We start from the raw sequence: 14,003 nt of genomic DNA on the forward strand, positions 1-14,003 counted from the left end.
CACTTAAGGTTTGCAAAGTTTTATAAATGGTTCATTTTATTCTCAGACACCCCTGGGACATAAATGCCATTATTATTCCCATTTTACAGATAAGGAAACTGAGGCAGACAGGTACGGTGACTTTTCTAGGGTCACAGAGCTATTAAGTGTCTGAGGTCAGATTCAAAATCAAGTTTGCATCACTCCAGGTTTAGGCTCTATCCACTGAGGCACCTAGCTGCCACAATTTAATATTAAATACATTAGAGAAATCTCCAACCTTTTCAGAGATGCTTGACTTGATAACTGTCAGTAGTCTATATATATAAGTGGGTTCAAAGGCAGCTCCAGGGCGGATATCCCGCACTATCTTGTCACCAAGAGCTACAAGAGAAATAAGACACAATATATAAAAATTAAAGCATATTCAGAAGTGGAAGGAAGCAGTTATAATCAAAGAAGCTTGGTGTGCCTATTTCTAAACTAGGCATATAACAGATACTTAATAGTTGTTGACTGACTAATCTCCTAACTGATTAGATCTCCTAATCTATAATGAAATATTTTAAATAAAATGAGAATATTCTGTTTCATAAGAAGTTTATGTTAAGCCAATTTAATCCTTATCCTTCTCTATTATTCATTTTGTATAATAAGAACACCATTTAACTAATCAATTTACCTTGTTTGGCTTTTGGAGGTATTGGCATATTGGTGAACTCATTCATTAGTCGAACACTAGAAGTAAAATGAAAAGGATGTAAAAAATGCAACAGAAATGGGTTTTTTTGGATTAAGTTTAATTCCAGATAACAGAATATCATATTAAATTATATTTACAACCAAAATATTTCTTAAAAGACCAAAACCAAGAGAAAAAGGACCTTCAATTGCTAATTCTTCAGAACCATTTCCTTTATGGCTGAACATGCTATTTTTTTCCATAATGGCTTTAAATACCTAACCTCTGGAAACATTAGCCAAAATTAATCCATAAGCTCATAAAACAGGCACCACAATACTCAAAAGAAGTGTATATTCATTTTCAGAAAGCACACAATCCTGTTAAATTACTTAATCTCTTAGTATAAAAGACAGGCCACAGAAATAAACACTCCTAAGGACACTACTTACAAACTGTCTATCATGGGTGTCGATGTGCATGGCCGCTGCACTTTGGAATACAATGGAATGAACTTCATTAGATGATACATTGGGGGGCAAGCCACCAATGCCTGCAGAGTCTAGATAACAGTATTAAGGAGGAATAAAGGCAAAGCAAGAAACAATGTTTCCTTAAGACAAATCAAACACATAATGACTTAAAAGTTCTGTTTTTTTTTTTAAGTAAGTTTTAAAAATAAAAACAGTAAGAAAGTCATAATGGTTCAGTTTTTGAGCACACATAAGGATTAACCAATCACATAATCTTTCCCCTTTCTCATTAAAATCAATGTAGGAATTTATTATGAAAACAAGACTGTACATACAAAATATTTTTAATAAAAATCCTAGCTGATCAAAAAAGTTTTAATTCCATTTAAATCTGGTAAAACCACCCTGATTATACATGACTAGTGAATAGTAAATCAAACTCTGAGCATGCTCCAAGTAGAAGGAACCTCGAAATTTTGGTTTAACCCATTAGTCTTGGTTTATTGTCATTTATAAGCTAAAGGAAATCAAATTACATTGAAACAGTTAACAAAATGTTTTTTAAAATAAATGCATAGTCCTTAAGTTAAAAGCTTCTGGATTAAACTCAATAGAAAGATAACCAAAAAAAAAAAGGTAAGTAAACTTTGGGAAAGGATACAGCATTGATGTAGCACCAGTTTCCTTTATTGATCAGCCCCCGGGGTTGCAAAGATACTGGTTTATGTATTAGCGTTACATTTTCTAGCAATTCTGTAAATTTAAAGATAACACATTTAATAAATGAAGACAAGTGCCATGTAAGTCAAACTTTTCATTCCACTTTCCAAATTCCTACCTTTAATAAATACATATACAAAAAGGAAAGCATTAGTTAAGCTGCAATTATTTTTCCCTATAAATTTTTAAAATAGGAAGTATTTCTTTTTGGTAGAAACAAAATCGGAGTTAACTAAAAGAATGAGATTGCCCATTGTCATAACCTCTGTAACTATCCTACACTAATTTAATTTCATTTTCCTAATTAAAAGCATCTTTTATTCCCCATAAATGCTTAGTTACTGTCTACATCAGCGGTGTCAAACTCAAATAGAAACAGGGACCACTAAACCACAATAAGGATCCCTGTGGACTGCATATTGACTTAGAAAACCATGTGTTAACATTATCTATGCTCTACTGTATTTTAATTTATTTTAACTGTGTCCCAATTACATTTTAAAATAGCTTCACCCCCTCTTGGGACTGCATGTTTGACACCTCTGGTCTATATCACAGTAACACGCATAACAAGATTTCAGATGTTCAAAGAACAAGCATCAAAATTGCTAAAAACAAACAAAAATTGTCAAGACATTATTTCCCCCCAAAAACCTAGGATCACAGGACTTTATACCATCAGGGATCTTAAAGATCCTCCCATAGAACTCGCTGAGAAAACCAAAGCCCAGAAAAGTTAAAATTATTTGCCCAGTCACACAGATGGTCAAAATTCAAACCACAGTTAGGACTCCAAGATCAATGCTATTTCCATTAAACCATGTTGCCTCCCTGTTTTAAAACTGATTTTAAAAGTCTAAATAGAAATATTTCTGACAGCCATACACAGAATAGTAGGGAATTAAAGATCAACTTTTTTTCTAGAGACAAACCATTCAAGTCAGTCAGCCCTCAATTTAGAAAAAAACCGGCTTTCAAATACCATCATATAAAAATTTGAGTCCAAAGTAACTTTTCCTCACTCCTCAATTCAGAATGCATGGAAAGTGATTAACCTAGAGAGGTTAGTTCTACCATACAGATGTTGGGAATTAACACCTTCTCTTGTGCAGTTGTACATAAAGTTAAAATTTATTGGGTCCTCCTCCACAGCCTCTACAATCTAACTCTCAACAGGGTAGATAAAGTAATGGTGTTCTGAATTTGAACTCAGAATGCAAATATAAGATCAATAAGCTACTTTCAAATGAAGAGAATCAAATGTAACTTAAAAGCTTTTAATTCCCTTCAAAGTCAGTAGCTTTTTGAATATAGGGAATATGGATTAATTATACATCTTCCCTTAATCCCCCCCTTCCCCCAAGACTAAGTATAAATAAATATATAAATGTAAAATTCCAGTTATGGTAGGTTTTAGAATTTCCATTACTAATAAAATGCTTTACAATCTTCCAAAGCACTTCCACATGTACTTTCTCACCTGAATCTCAATGCTATAAAGTAGGCATAGCAAATATTAGTATCCTTGGAAAGTTGACTTGCTATATATGGCAAGTAATAAGTGTAAGAGGCTAAAACACGTGTTTAGGTTTTTTTGACTCCAGCCCAATAACCTTTCCATTATGCCATATTTAACATGGGCTTTCATATTCTGCTGAGGACCGTAAAGGAGTGCTTTCTCTATAGTGAATATGCTCATACAAATTTTCCTGTGGTTACTAAGTCTGCTAACAAAGTAATACCACACAAAACAGTATCCAGGAAATAGAATAAATAAGTAGGTAAAGAGGCGCAACGAATAAAGGGCCGGCCCCGGAGTCAAGAGGATCTGAGTTCAGATCTGGCCTCTGACACTTAACACCTCCACAAAAAACTAACCGTGTAACCTTGGGCAAGTTACTTAACCCCAATTGCCCTCCAAAAAGGCCAAAAAAAAAAAAAAAAAAAAAAAAAGGTAGGTAATGTGTCTGTGACACCTGCCACTTCCGCCTAAGGCAGGGTGGAAATTTTTCACTTCACAGCTGGGAACTTGTTCGGTTGGTTCTATCATACTCCCCAAGCCCTCCTCATTCCCTGGAAATTTTCTTTCCTTCCTTAGACCTTGGACAGAAATTTGTCCATCTCAGTAAACATTGTGACAAACCGATGAAGACTTTTAATAGGCATAAATGCGAAGTCTTATAGTTTGGATATCTATAAAAATTAACTTCAAACATAAAATAGGGTAGGCATGGTTAAATAATGTTTGCCTGAACAATATCTGAAAGTTTTAGTGGTTTGAAAATTCAATGACTCAACAGTGTGACATGGCAAACAATAAACCTCATGCAATGCTACGGTGCATGAAGAGGAGATAGTCCAGGATCAGGAATGTGATAGTTCTTGTTATACTCGGGCCCAAACAGACCACAGCTGTAATAGTCTGTTCAGTTCTTAGTACCACATTTTAGGAAGGAAAGCGATCAACTTATGTCCAGAGATGGGTGCCCAGAATGGTGAAAGGCTTTAAGATAATCCCATATGAGGGTTAGTTTTAGGAACTAGGGATGTTTAGCTTGTCGAAGGGAAGACTGAAGAGGGATTTGACTGCTATCTGCAAGTACCTGAAGGGCCATCTCGTACAAGACTTGTGTAGACATGCTGCATCTGTCCTCACAGAGTAGAACTAGAAACAATGGGTAGAAGTTGCAGAGATAAGGAACAACTTCTAACAGAGAACTACCAACAAAAGCCTCAGAAGGCAGTGGTTTCCCTCTCATTATATATTTACAAAGACTAGATAAGCACTTGGCAAAAAACAGTGAAGAGAATCCTTGTTCAAGTATGGGTTAAACTACATGGCCTTCTGAAGTTCCTTCCAACTGTAAGGTTCAATGATAATGATTATATTTCAGTCTATTCTGCTTTATAATGATGATAATTTTATGTAGAATTACATATAAAATACAGATCTCTCACAGCACTAAAACTACATTATGCAATCATAGTATACGTTTTATATAACCGTTCATGGGCCATCGATTTAACTTAACCTCACTCCCATTAGACTGAGTTCCATGAAGGCAGATAGGCTTTAATTTCTATCTTTTCCAGTGTATAGCACAATACTCTGGACAAAGAAAGCATTTCGTAATTGGATAGTGATTTTATGTGAAACTTGTATTAACCAAATGTGAGTTTTAGAAGCATAGTCAAATATTCTATTACAATCTAACAACTGGACGCCCCATTCTCAGAAGGGAGGTTACCAATGAAACACACTCAATAAAAGACAACTTCGTACTCTACTTCTCTCTCTACAACAGGCTTAGTCCAACTGCGTTCTGAAAAATTTTCCATCTTTGCCCTACCTCAATCCCTTTTAATTCTCATCAGAGCAATATACTGCTTATACTGGAATATATACATTTGAAAATAAAACTGCCTATGTTCTTAAATTCCATCAATTCAAAACAATAATTTAGACTCTTCTCTCTTACTGCCTGTCAATGAAATTTTACTTTTTTAAATAAACGATCTTTTGGTCATTCTTTTATTGATCTTTTAATAACACAATTCTCCACAGCAGCCAATCTAGACATTATCTTCTATAATCTCCTTACTTGAGAAGGTTGAGGCCATGTGATACTTTCAACCTCCCTCCATTCCACAAAATTTCAAGAGTCATGAAACAACTCCCATTCCTTCCAGTTTCAGACAAGTGGTGGTGCCTTCCTTGCCAGAGCTAACTCCTCTATCCCCTCAATGGCCTTGGCTCTACCAATCAAGCCCTTTCTGATGTTTCTTCAAGTTTGAACCCAACTTTCAAAGAACAGGAAGCACTAAAAAATTATTCTATAAACAAACATGCAACTTTTCGACATATAGTGAGGTCCTATTTTCTTCACAAGAGTAAAGTTCTTGAGGTGATGTATGATAAGATTGAAATCTTACCAACTGTGTCCTAAATAGGGATAACAATACCCAGAATTAGTTATTTCAAATAGGATACTAGTCTCCAGAAATATCAAAATTTTAATGTACATATGGAAAATTCCAAAGGCAAAAAGACAATTTCAAGTTAAACTGAGATTTTGAAAAATTATCTGCAACTGCCTCAATTCTTCACAAAATATTTAAATGCAGTAAAATGTCTATTTGGGAGGCATTCTGCCTGTCATTACCCATCATCCCGGGTGATGACAAGATAGAAATTCAATGGTTCTACAACATTAAAATCAAGTCTCTGGCATCCCCTTGTGGTTCCTTTACTAACTGCAAACCCATTTCATTTCAATTTATCATATGACATAAAAAGATCATAAAATCATAGATTTATGATAACTAGAAAGAACTTTAGAAGTCATTTAGACAAAAGCTAGAGATTAAGAGACATATGCAAGGTCACACAGGTACTAAACGACAAAAGAAGGATTAAAACAGGTCATTAGACTATTCCAAATCCAATGCTCTTTCCAGGACAGATTTTAAAACACTGGGTTCATTTATTACAGTTATACAGCAGAAAATTAATATATTAAAGTTTTTCCATGTAGAACAATCTTCTAAAAGAGAAAAATTGCTTCACATAAATACCATATGGATCAGTGTTAAGAAAACTGAACTTGGAGGTGGCAGATCTGAAGTCTCAGGTGCAACTATTATTAACTGTGACCCTGAGCAAGTTACTGAACCTCTCTAAGCCTCAATTTCTTCACTTTAAAAATCAGAATAATACCTATACCATGATGTTTTTTGTTAAGAAAATATTTTGTAGGGTGGCTAGGTGGCACAGTGAATAAAGCGCCAGACCCCAGAGTCAGGAGGCCCAGAGTTCAGTTCCGGCCTCAGACACTTAACACCCACACACCCACACACAAAACTAGCTGTGTAACCTTGGGCAAGTTACTTAACCCCAATTGCCCTCCAAAAGGCAAAAAAAAAAAAAAATTGTAAAATGTCAAGAGCCACAGAAACGTAGTAACTGTTACAATCACCTTTCTAATTTCTTAAATCATAGGACTCAAATAAGGACTGTCCACCAATTACTATTTATACAAGTGCTCTGATTTTGGAGACTAAGAATCTAAGTTGATTTCAAGTTCTGCAATTCATTGGTTGTGTGACCCTAGGCAAATCACTTCCCCTCCCCAAGTTTCTTGACTTTTAAAATTAACAGAAATGGAAATTAATTAAAACATGAAAGAAATTGTCCCTGCTCAACTTTAAAATACAAATTCAGTTTAAAAAGATTCTGCCAAAGTGTCCGTCACTGTACTACATACTCTGAAATAATATGTATGACACATATATATATATACATACACACACACACACACACACATAGAAATTATATAAGACATATCTTCAAAGCTTAGGAATTCTCAACTGACTATTGATGTCTTATTTAGAGCTTTTGTTTCTTTACATTTCTTACTGAACTTTGTCTCACAGTAAAATATAACCACTCGTATATCTGAAAAACTCCTTATACACCATTTATCTTTCAACGAAATGTTTATACTTCAAATGTATGAACACTTAAATTTTCCTTCTTTCCTCAAAGCAAGTAATCAAATCATAAATGCTTATCTGCATGAAAGGAAAGGCTACTACAAAAGAAAATTAGTGAATGGAAACAAAAGGAAATACAGTTTACAAAGGATTTTATTTACAATGTAATCAAAGAAGTATATAATATGAAAAAAGGACGGACTAATTATATATTAAGAACACAAATTACCCAAATTCTGTCCATATGCTCAAGAGACACTTAGGAAAGCTTCCACTATATTTGATGAATATGGACAAGAGTCATAGAGGGCATGAGGGAATTAGTAGAAGGGGTTTCTGCACTGAAAAAAATTATGGTGGCTCCACCCAAATATCAAAGTTCACTCAGACCATAATTTTTATTTGGTTCTCATAAAAATCCTGTGGAAAAGTTAGAGCAAATAATAACAAATGATATTCCACTTTAGAAAGCTGAGCTTAAAACTTAAACAAATAATTTGTTCAACTATGATAGAAGCCTAGAATAACTCTCTGACCAATGTTCTTTTTATCAATTTCCAAAAGTTTGTAGAAAATGTCTCCTTAATTATCACAGGAGAAATATCAAGTTTATTTCTTTAAAATTAAGTTTAAAATTTTTATAGCCTTCTTATGGATCTATAATTTCCCTTTCAACAAAAAGTAAAGATTTAAGAATAGGCCAAAAGTTACTAACCTATTTAATAATTTAAATAGTTAAGACCATTCAGAAGATATTATGGTCTATTTACACTTATGATGCCCACTTATTAGACATTTGCTTGACAAAATAATTACAAAGGCCATGAAATAAACAAGCTATGGATTAATATTTTACAGTGTTCATCAATGAATGTCTTCTCCACCTTGTGGTCAAAGAATACTACTACACAAAAAGATGAAACATTCTCATGCTACCATTCAAACAGTCAATTACTGATTATAGGCAAACTAAGGTAAATTTTGCTTAAAAATTTGCAGTTTTATTGTATACTCTACTTAAATGAAGCTCACTATTCAACTGTGATCTTGCAGTTCAGTGAAAGAAAAAATGAGTCTAACTACATAGTCAGAAGAAGAAGGCAGATTGACACAGGCTACAAAGTCAGGAGAGAAGTCAGCCCATAGCAATTAGGTGGAAACAACAGAGAAGGCAGAGAGGTTACAGGAGAGGGACTGAGGAACAGTGGAATCAGAATTAAGGAGAAAACAGAGAATAAGAGCACTGTGTCGGGATGACCTGGGGGATCGAATCCAGGCTCAGATACTTAGCACCACACCCAGAAATAACTGGCTGTGTAACCTTGAACAAATTACTTAACCCCAATTGCTTTAAAAAAAAAAAAAGAGAGAGAGAAACAGGTAAGAATAGGAGACAATAGGGGGCAAGAATAGGGCAAAAGAGTTTAAAAAAAGTAAAGGTGAGAACAATTCTATAAAACAAACATTTATTAAACACCTACCATGTATAAGACATGATTCTAGGTGCTAGAAGAAAGTCAGACAGAGGAATGTGGAGAGAGAAGACATAGTGTCATAGAAAACATCAGTGATTATGAAAAGTCAAGGAAACAGGAGGGAGAAGGGAAGAAATTAGAAAAAGAACCCTGGGTTAACCATTAGAAAAGGTTTATAAACCTTTAAATTCAAAACGAACCGCTCTCAAGGAGTAATTTCCCTCAATTGTCCCCTGATAAGTAGCTGTTTAGTTAGTATTCTTATTGATGGTAGAAGAAAATAGGGAGACAATAAACTGTGATATGGCTTACTGTATGACTGTGAGACTTCTGGCATGATGATCTGATATAGTTCACATTTGTATAGCACTTGACAGTTTATAAAGCGCTTTCTTAACAGCCTTGTGAGGCAGGTAATTCAAGTATTATTGTCCCCATCTGTAAAATGAGGAAATGGTAGCTCAGAGAGATGAACTGACCTATACAAGGTTACAGAACCCAAGCACCTCAACATCAAGTCAAGGTTGTTTCAGCAAACTCTGATGTGGTTTCTTCTTCAAAGATGATGTAATCACTTATGTCTAAAAAGTAATGCATTCCTCGCACCACCACTTCCCCCTGTCCAACTCTGCTCAAACAGAGACGACAAAATGTTGTAACTTCTGTGTGGAATTACATACTTTATACCTATCTTTAGCAACTCAGAGCCAAGTTACTTGGGATATACCCTTCATATCCCTAAGCCAACTATAAAGCTTAAGCTATGCACATGATCTGTATCTGACTTTGACCAATGTAAGCAATCAGGAGTTGACTGTATTGACTTTTTATTTTGTTTCTTTTAGAGGTAGCATTCTTCCATTAGTACACATTTCCAATACCTTACTGGAAACCCACGCTACAATTTTAATCAGCAACTCTATGTAAATGATGCCCCACATCTATCCTTCCTTTTCGTGTGCAATACAACCTAGCTGCAAAGGATTTCAGAATACGCCATAATTAATAGAATTACTTTATACTACATAAGCAAAGAAAATTGAGTACTTAAAAATAATCAGGAACACCAACTGCTTGCTCAAACTATTTTCAGTGAATGATGAAAAAGAGTTCAAACTCTATGAAATCTGCTGAAGCATAAAAAAATGAAGTTGCTTGATGGCCTATTTTTTTTAATGTACACCATTTAATGTACAAAGTTGGTATACATTAAATTTCTATGTATCACTCAATTAGTTATAATGAACTCTATCACTTCTCAAGCACTGTACATTTTCTTATACAAACAGTAACACTGTGCTATTATGCATATGTTATGCATCTAAAATTAGCTTCCCCATCAAAATTAGGACTTAAAACGTCATATTACCATTTAAAAATCCATGAAAACTTCAGGTGCAGAACTTTCATTGATTCAAAAGACTCATTAATTGACACATAACCGACATTCAGATGTTCTTGACCTGCTTTTCTGTGATCTTCCTAACTGTCCAAAATATGCTCCAAGTCTCTCTCTTTTCCTCATTAACACACATTTGGTAGAACTCACTATCTTGGTCACCTGATCTGGTGAAGGACAGCAAAGTGACCAACATTTACTGCCACCTACTGGCTATAGAAATAGCTTATGTCTTTATGACTGGGAGAATTGAACTTTAGTTCCTACAGAATAGACACACACATATCTTTTTTGGCAGTTTTCTGCAAAAGAACAGTATGGCTTTGGTATGTCTTGAACTACAATGACCTCAAATCTACAGGTGATTTTTTTTCTAATTTTTGCAAATTTTGTCTAAAGAAATGTAAATCACAAAAGAATACCCTTAAGGTTAGGGCACTTTACGGAATGGCTAGGGGATGATGTGTCACATCACCCCCACCTGCCACCCCCCAAAAAGTTCATCTACATGATTATAAATAATGCAAACCTTTTAAAAAAAATGCCAATTTGGGGGAAAAAATTAATAAAAACATCAAATTCTAATAAATATATGAAAGGTACATAAAGCTCTTTCATTATCTATGCTAATGGAAGAATCTTTTATCTAAACGATATATTTTAAATATATGGTTTACTTATATATCAATATAAATGATTCAAAATAATTGATTTGGGACAAGCTATTAAGTTCATCTGTCTTCTCTACACTGAACACCTGTTCAGATGCTTTCTATTCCCTGCTGGAAAACAAAAGAGATTACTCCCCTTCCCCATTTCTCTTCTTACTGGCTCACACCTTCCCTGGATATAGGAGGAAACTTGGCATTTTGCTTTCTAAAAACCTCTTCCTGGGGCGGCTAGGTGGCACAGTGAAAACAGAGCACCGGCCCTCGAGTCAGGAAGATGCGAGTTCAAATATGGCCTCAGACACTTAACACTTACTAGCCGTGTGACCTTGGGCAAGTCACTTAACCCCAATTGCCCTGCCTTCCCTCCTCCAAAAGAAATAAATAAAAATAAAAACTTCTTCCAGTTACTACTTCAATGCAGACTGCATAAAGGAAGTAATAGACATAGTAACAGACATAGTTGGTGGTATTAAGGAAGAATTTGGGAAAGGTGAATGACGTGAACAAAAAGATGGAGGCGATACTTGGCAAGAAAAAAACTATCAAGAATTGACTGTAGTTGGCTTCAGGATACTTCATGTGGTTCTTATTTCTTTTCCAAACAGTGTACCTTTTTATTTCGCCTTCATTTGGCCTCTGGTGATGTTTAAATTAGACTGTATTACTTCCTGAGCACACACCAAATAATGTCAGAAGGGTACTTACTAGACAGCAGGGGGGAGGAGTCAGGTATAATAATGGACTGTGGAAAATCTACAAGGATAGCCCATGAAGATAGCCTACTCTTGACTTCAAACCAAATATATATAACAATAAACATAAAATTACAATGCAAGTGGTATATCCATCTTAATAATTTAATATAGGTCAAATCTCATTACAACAAAGACCAACAAACTTTCTATGTAACTAGAATTCAATATATTATTTTAAATACGTGAACTTGAAATCATACAAATTGTTGATGTTATGAAGTAAACCTAAAACAACTTAAGATCCTCTCCATTGTAAAAACTGAACTGTATAATATTTAAACTACAAAAAGGAGAAATTTTAATGAAATATGTTCACGTTTTTCATGTCACTAGGGAAGAATTAACATAATGGGGCAGCTATAACAGGCCTTACTTTAAGAAAAGTTAAGAGAAAAACTGAGGTCAACTCATTACAAGTATTTCTAATAACACAAAGAGAAAGACAAAGTCAGGGGTCTACGTAAGAAAAGAACTGTACTTTCAAAACACTATACTTTTGTGGTCATGTGGCTTCCACAATTTGCATTATTTGAATGAAGTTGAGTAAATTTTTAAACTGCTACCAAGTATTTTTAAAACTCGACAGAAAGAACACACACACACACACACATATGGCTAATCTCAAGAAGTATGTTATGGAATTAGTTCACAGGAGTAATCTAACTCATCAGACAAGTTATTTAGCTTAAATAATTTCCTTTGGCTAAGGAGTGATAGGGACGTGTAGGTCCAAAGAACTACCTGGAGCTTCCAGTGTATTTCCTCTTCATGTTAATCTCTTAGTGGACTTGCTTCAAAAGAGAAAGCACCATTAGTCTATTTCTTAATTATCTGACTTTAATCAACTCTAGACTGGCAGTATATATATTAAATGGAAATTTTTAAATCTCAAGCTGACTTCCTCTGTATGTGCATCATGCTTCAGGGGTTGTCTTCTTCAACTGCTGATGTGTATCCAACCATTAAAAAATTCTAAATATTGTCCTAACCAAAACATGAGAAAAGTCAATTAAGAGCTGTTAAGAGAAAAGAAGGGGGAGAAATTAAATACATGCCAAATCCCAAAATGAATTTAATGAAGTTTTTTTTTACTCTGAACTATGGATAATCAACCCAGGATTAAAATCAGATTTAGAGATAGAAAGGACCTGAGAAGTCTTTTAATCCAATCTCATTCATTTTAGAGATGAAGAAATTGAGGCAAAGGAAAGGTTAAATGACTAGCCCAGGATCAGAAAGTTAATAAAAAGTAGCAAGGCCAGAATTTAAACCCAGTTCTTCTAACTCTGAAGGTCACATAAAAAATTTAAGACTGAATATAAAGCATTAAAAATTGAATGCTTTCAAAATTAAACAGGCAAAATAGAAAAATGAAAGTTTATTTCACCTCAAAGGCACCTAGTTATAGAAATAATATTTGTAAAAAGTGACAAAAATAATAACTTCTTAGAAGTAAAAGTAAAATATGGTTGGGAATAGGGTTTTTTTCCCAAGCACTAACAATTCTGTTATAGGTAATAATTTTTACTTTGGCATCAGAAAAGTCTTCTGTGGTTTTAAGGATTTTTAAAAATATTTGGTTCTAAGAAAGCCACTGTGCAAATCACCACCCTTCTAAGTTTTACAAGGGCAAAAAATAAACTTTTTCTGTTTCATGTATAATGACTAACATTGTGTTAACTTAGAAGTATAAGTCCTTTACTGATTTGGTAATGAAAAAGCTCCAATTCACATCAATATATCAATTCACTAAAGCTAAAAGAGAGGATGATATGCAGGTTTTTTAAAGTGCACAGTTAAATTAAGTAGAATTAGTTGACCGAAAACAATGGATCTTTTTTAACAGGATTCTGACACACCTAAAAGAAACAACTAAGTAGCTTTTATATATCAGGTGAAATGCCCTAAAATTTTTTTTGAACAAAATTACCCTGATTTTTCTTTTCATAAAAACTTATTTCAACCAACTGTTATACGAAGAATTTCTTTTTTGAAAATATAAATTCATGGGGTGGCCAGGTGGCTCAGCAAGTAAGAGCACTGGCCCCAGAGTCGGGATGACCCGGGATCAAATCTGGGCTCAGATACTTAGCACCAAACCCAGAAATAACTGGCCATGTAACCTTGAGCAAGCTACTTAATCCCGATTGCTTTAAAATATATATATATATATATAAATTCATTGATGCTTTCATTGTTACTCTGATGTAACAAGCTAAAACTTTTGAAATTCTGTTATCAAAAGAAATTTACTCAAGGCACAATAATTTTAAAAAAATTGGGGGGGGGGGGTTTGCACTGTTTGAAGTGACTTTCCCAGAGTCACAGAGCTAGTTAAGTGTCTGAGGCTAAATAT

The 14,003-nt window shown here is 34.4% G+C and overlaps 1 protein-coding gene across 4 annotated transcripts in view; it reads right to left on the reverse strand.

Annotated features, from left to right (window-relative positions):
• USP10 (ubiquitin specific peptidase 10) overlaps positions 1 to 14,003 on the reverse strand; it is an 83,357-nt gene that overhangs the window by 16,190 nt on the left and 53,164 nt on the right. For all 4 annotated transcript variants that reach the window (XM_069085640.1, XM_069085638.1, XM_069085639.1 and 1 more), the window contains 4 exons: positions 1,796 to 1,887; positions 1,114 to 1,223; positions 662 to 717; positions 260 to 363 (listed from right to left, as the gene is read on the reverse strand). In XM_069085640.1, coding sequence (XP_068941741.1) covers positions 260 to 363; positions 662 to 717; positions 1,114 to 1,223; positions 1,796 to 1,887 — 362 coding nt within the window. The remainder of the gene's footprint in view (positions 1 to 259; positions 364 to 661; positions 718 to 1,113; positions 1,224 to 1,795; positions 1,888 to 14,003) is intronic.

The sequence above is a fragment of the Petaurus breviceps genome, unplaced genomic scaffold (assembly GCF_028583685.1).
Source record: "Petaurus breviceps papuanus isolate PSGF00001 unplaced genomic scaffold, PetGlider_PUasm1.0 176, whole genome shotgun sequence".
Lineage (NCBI taxonomy): Eukaryota > Metazoa > Chordata > Mammalia > Diprotodontia > Petauridae > Petaurus > Petaurus breviceps.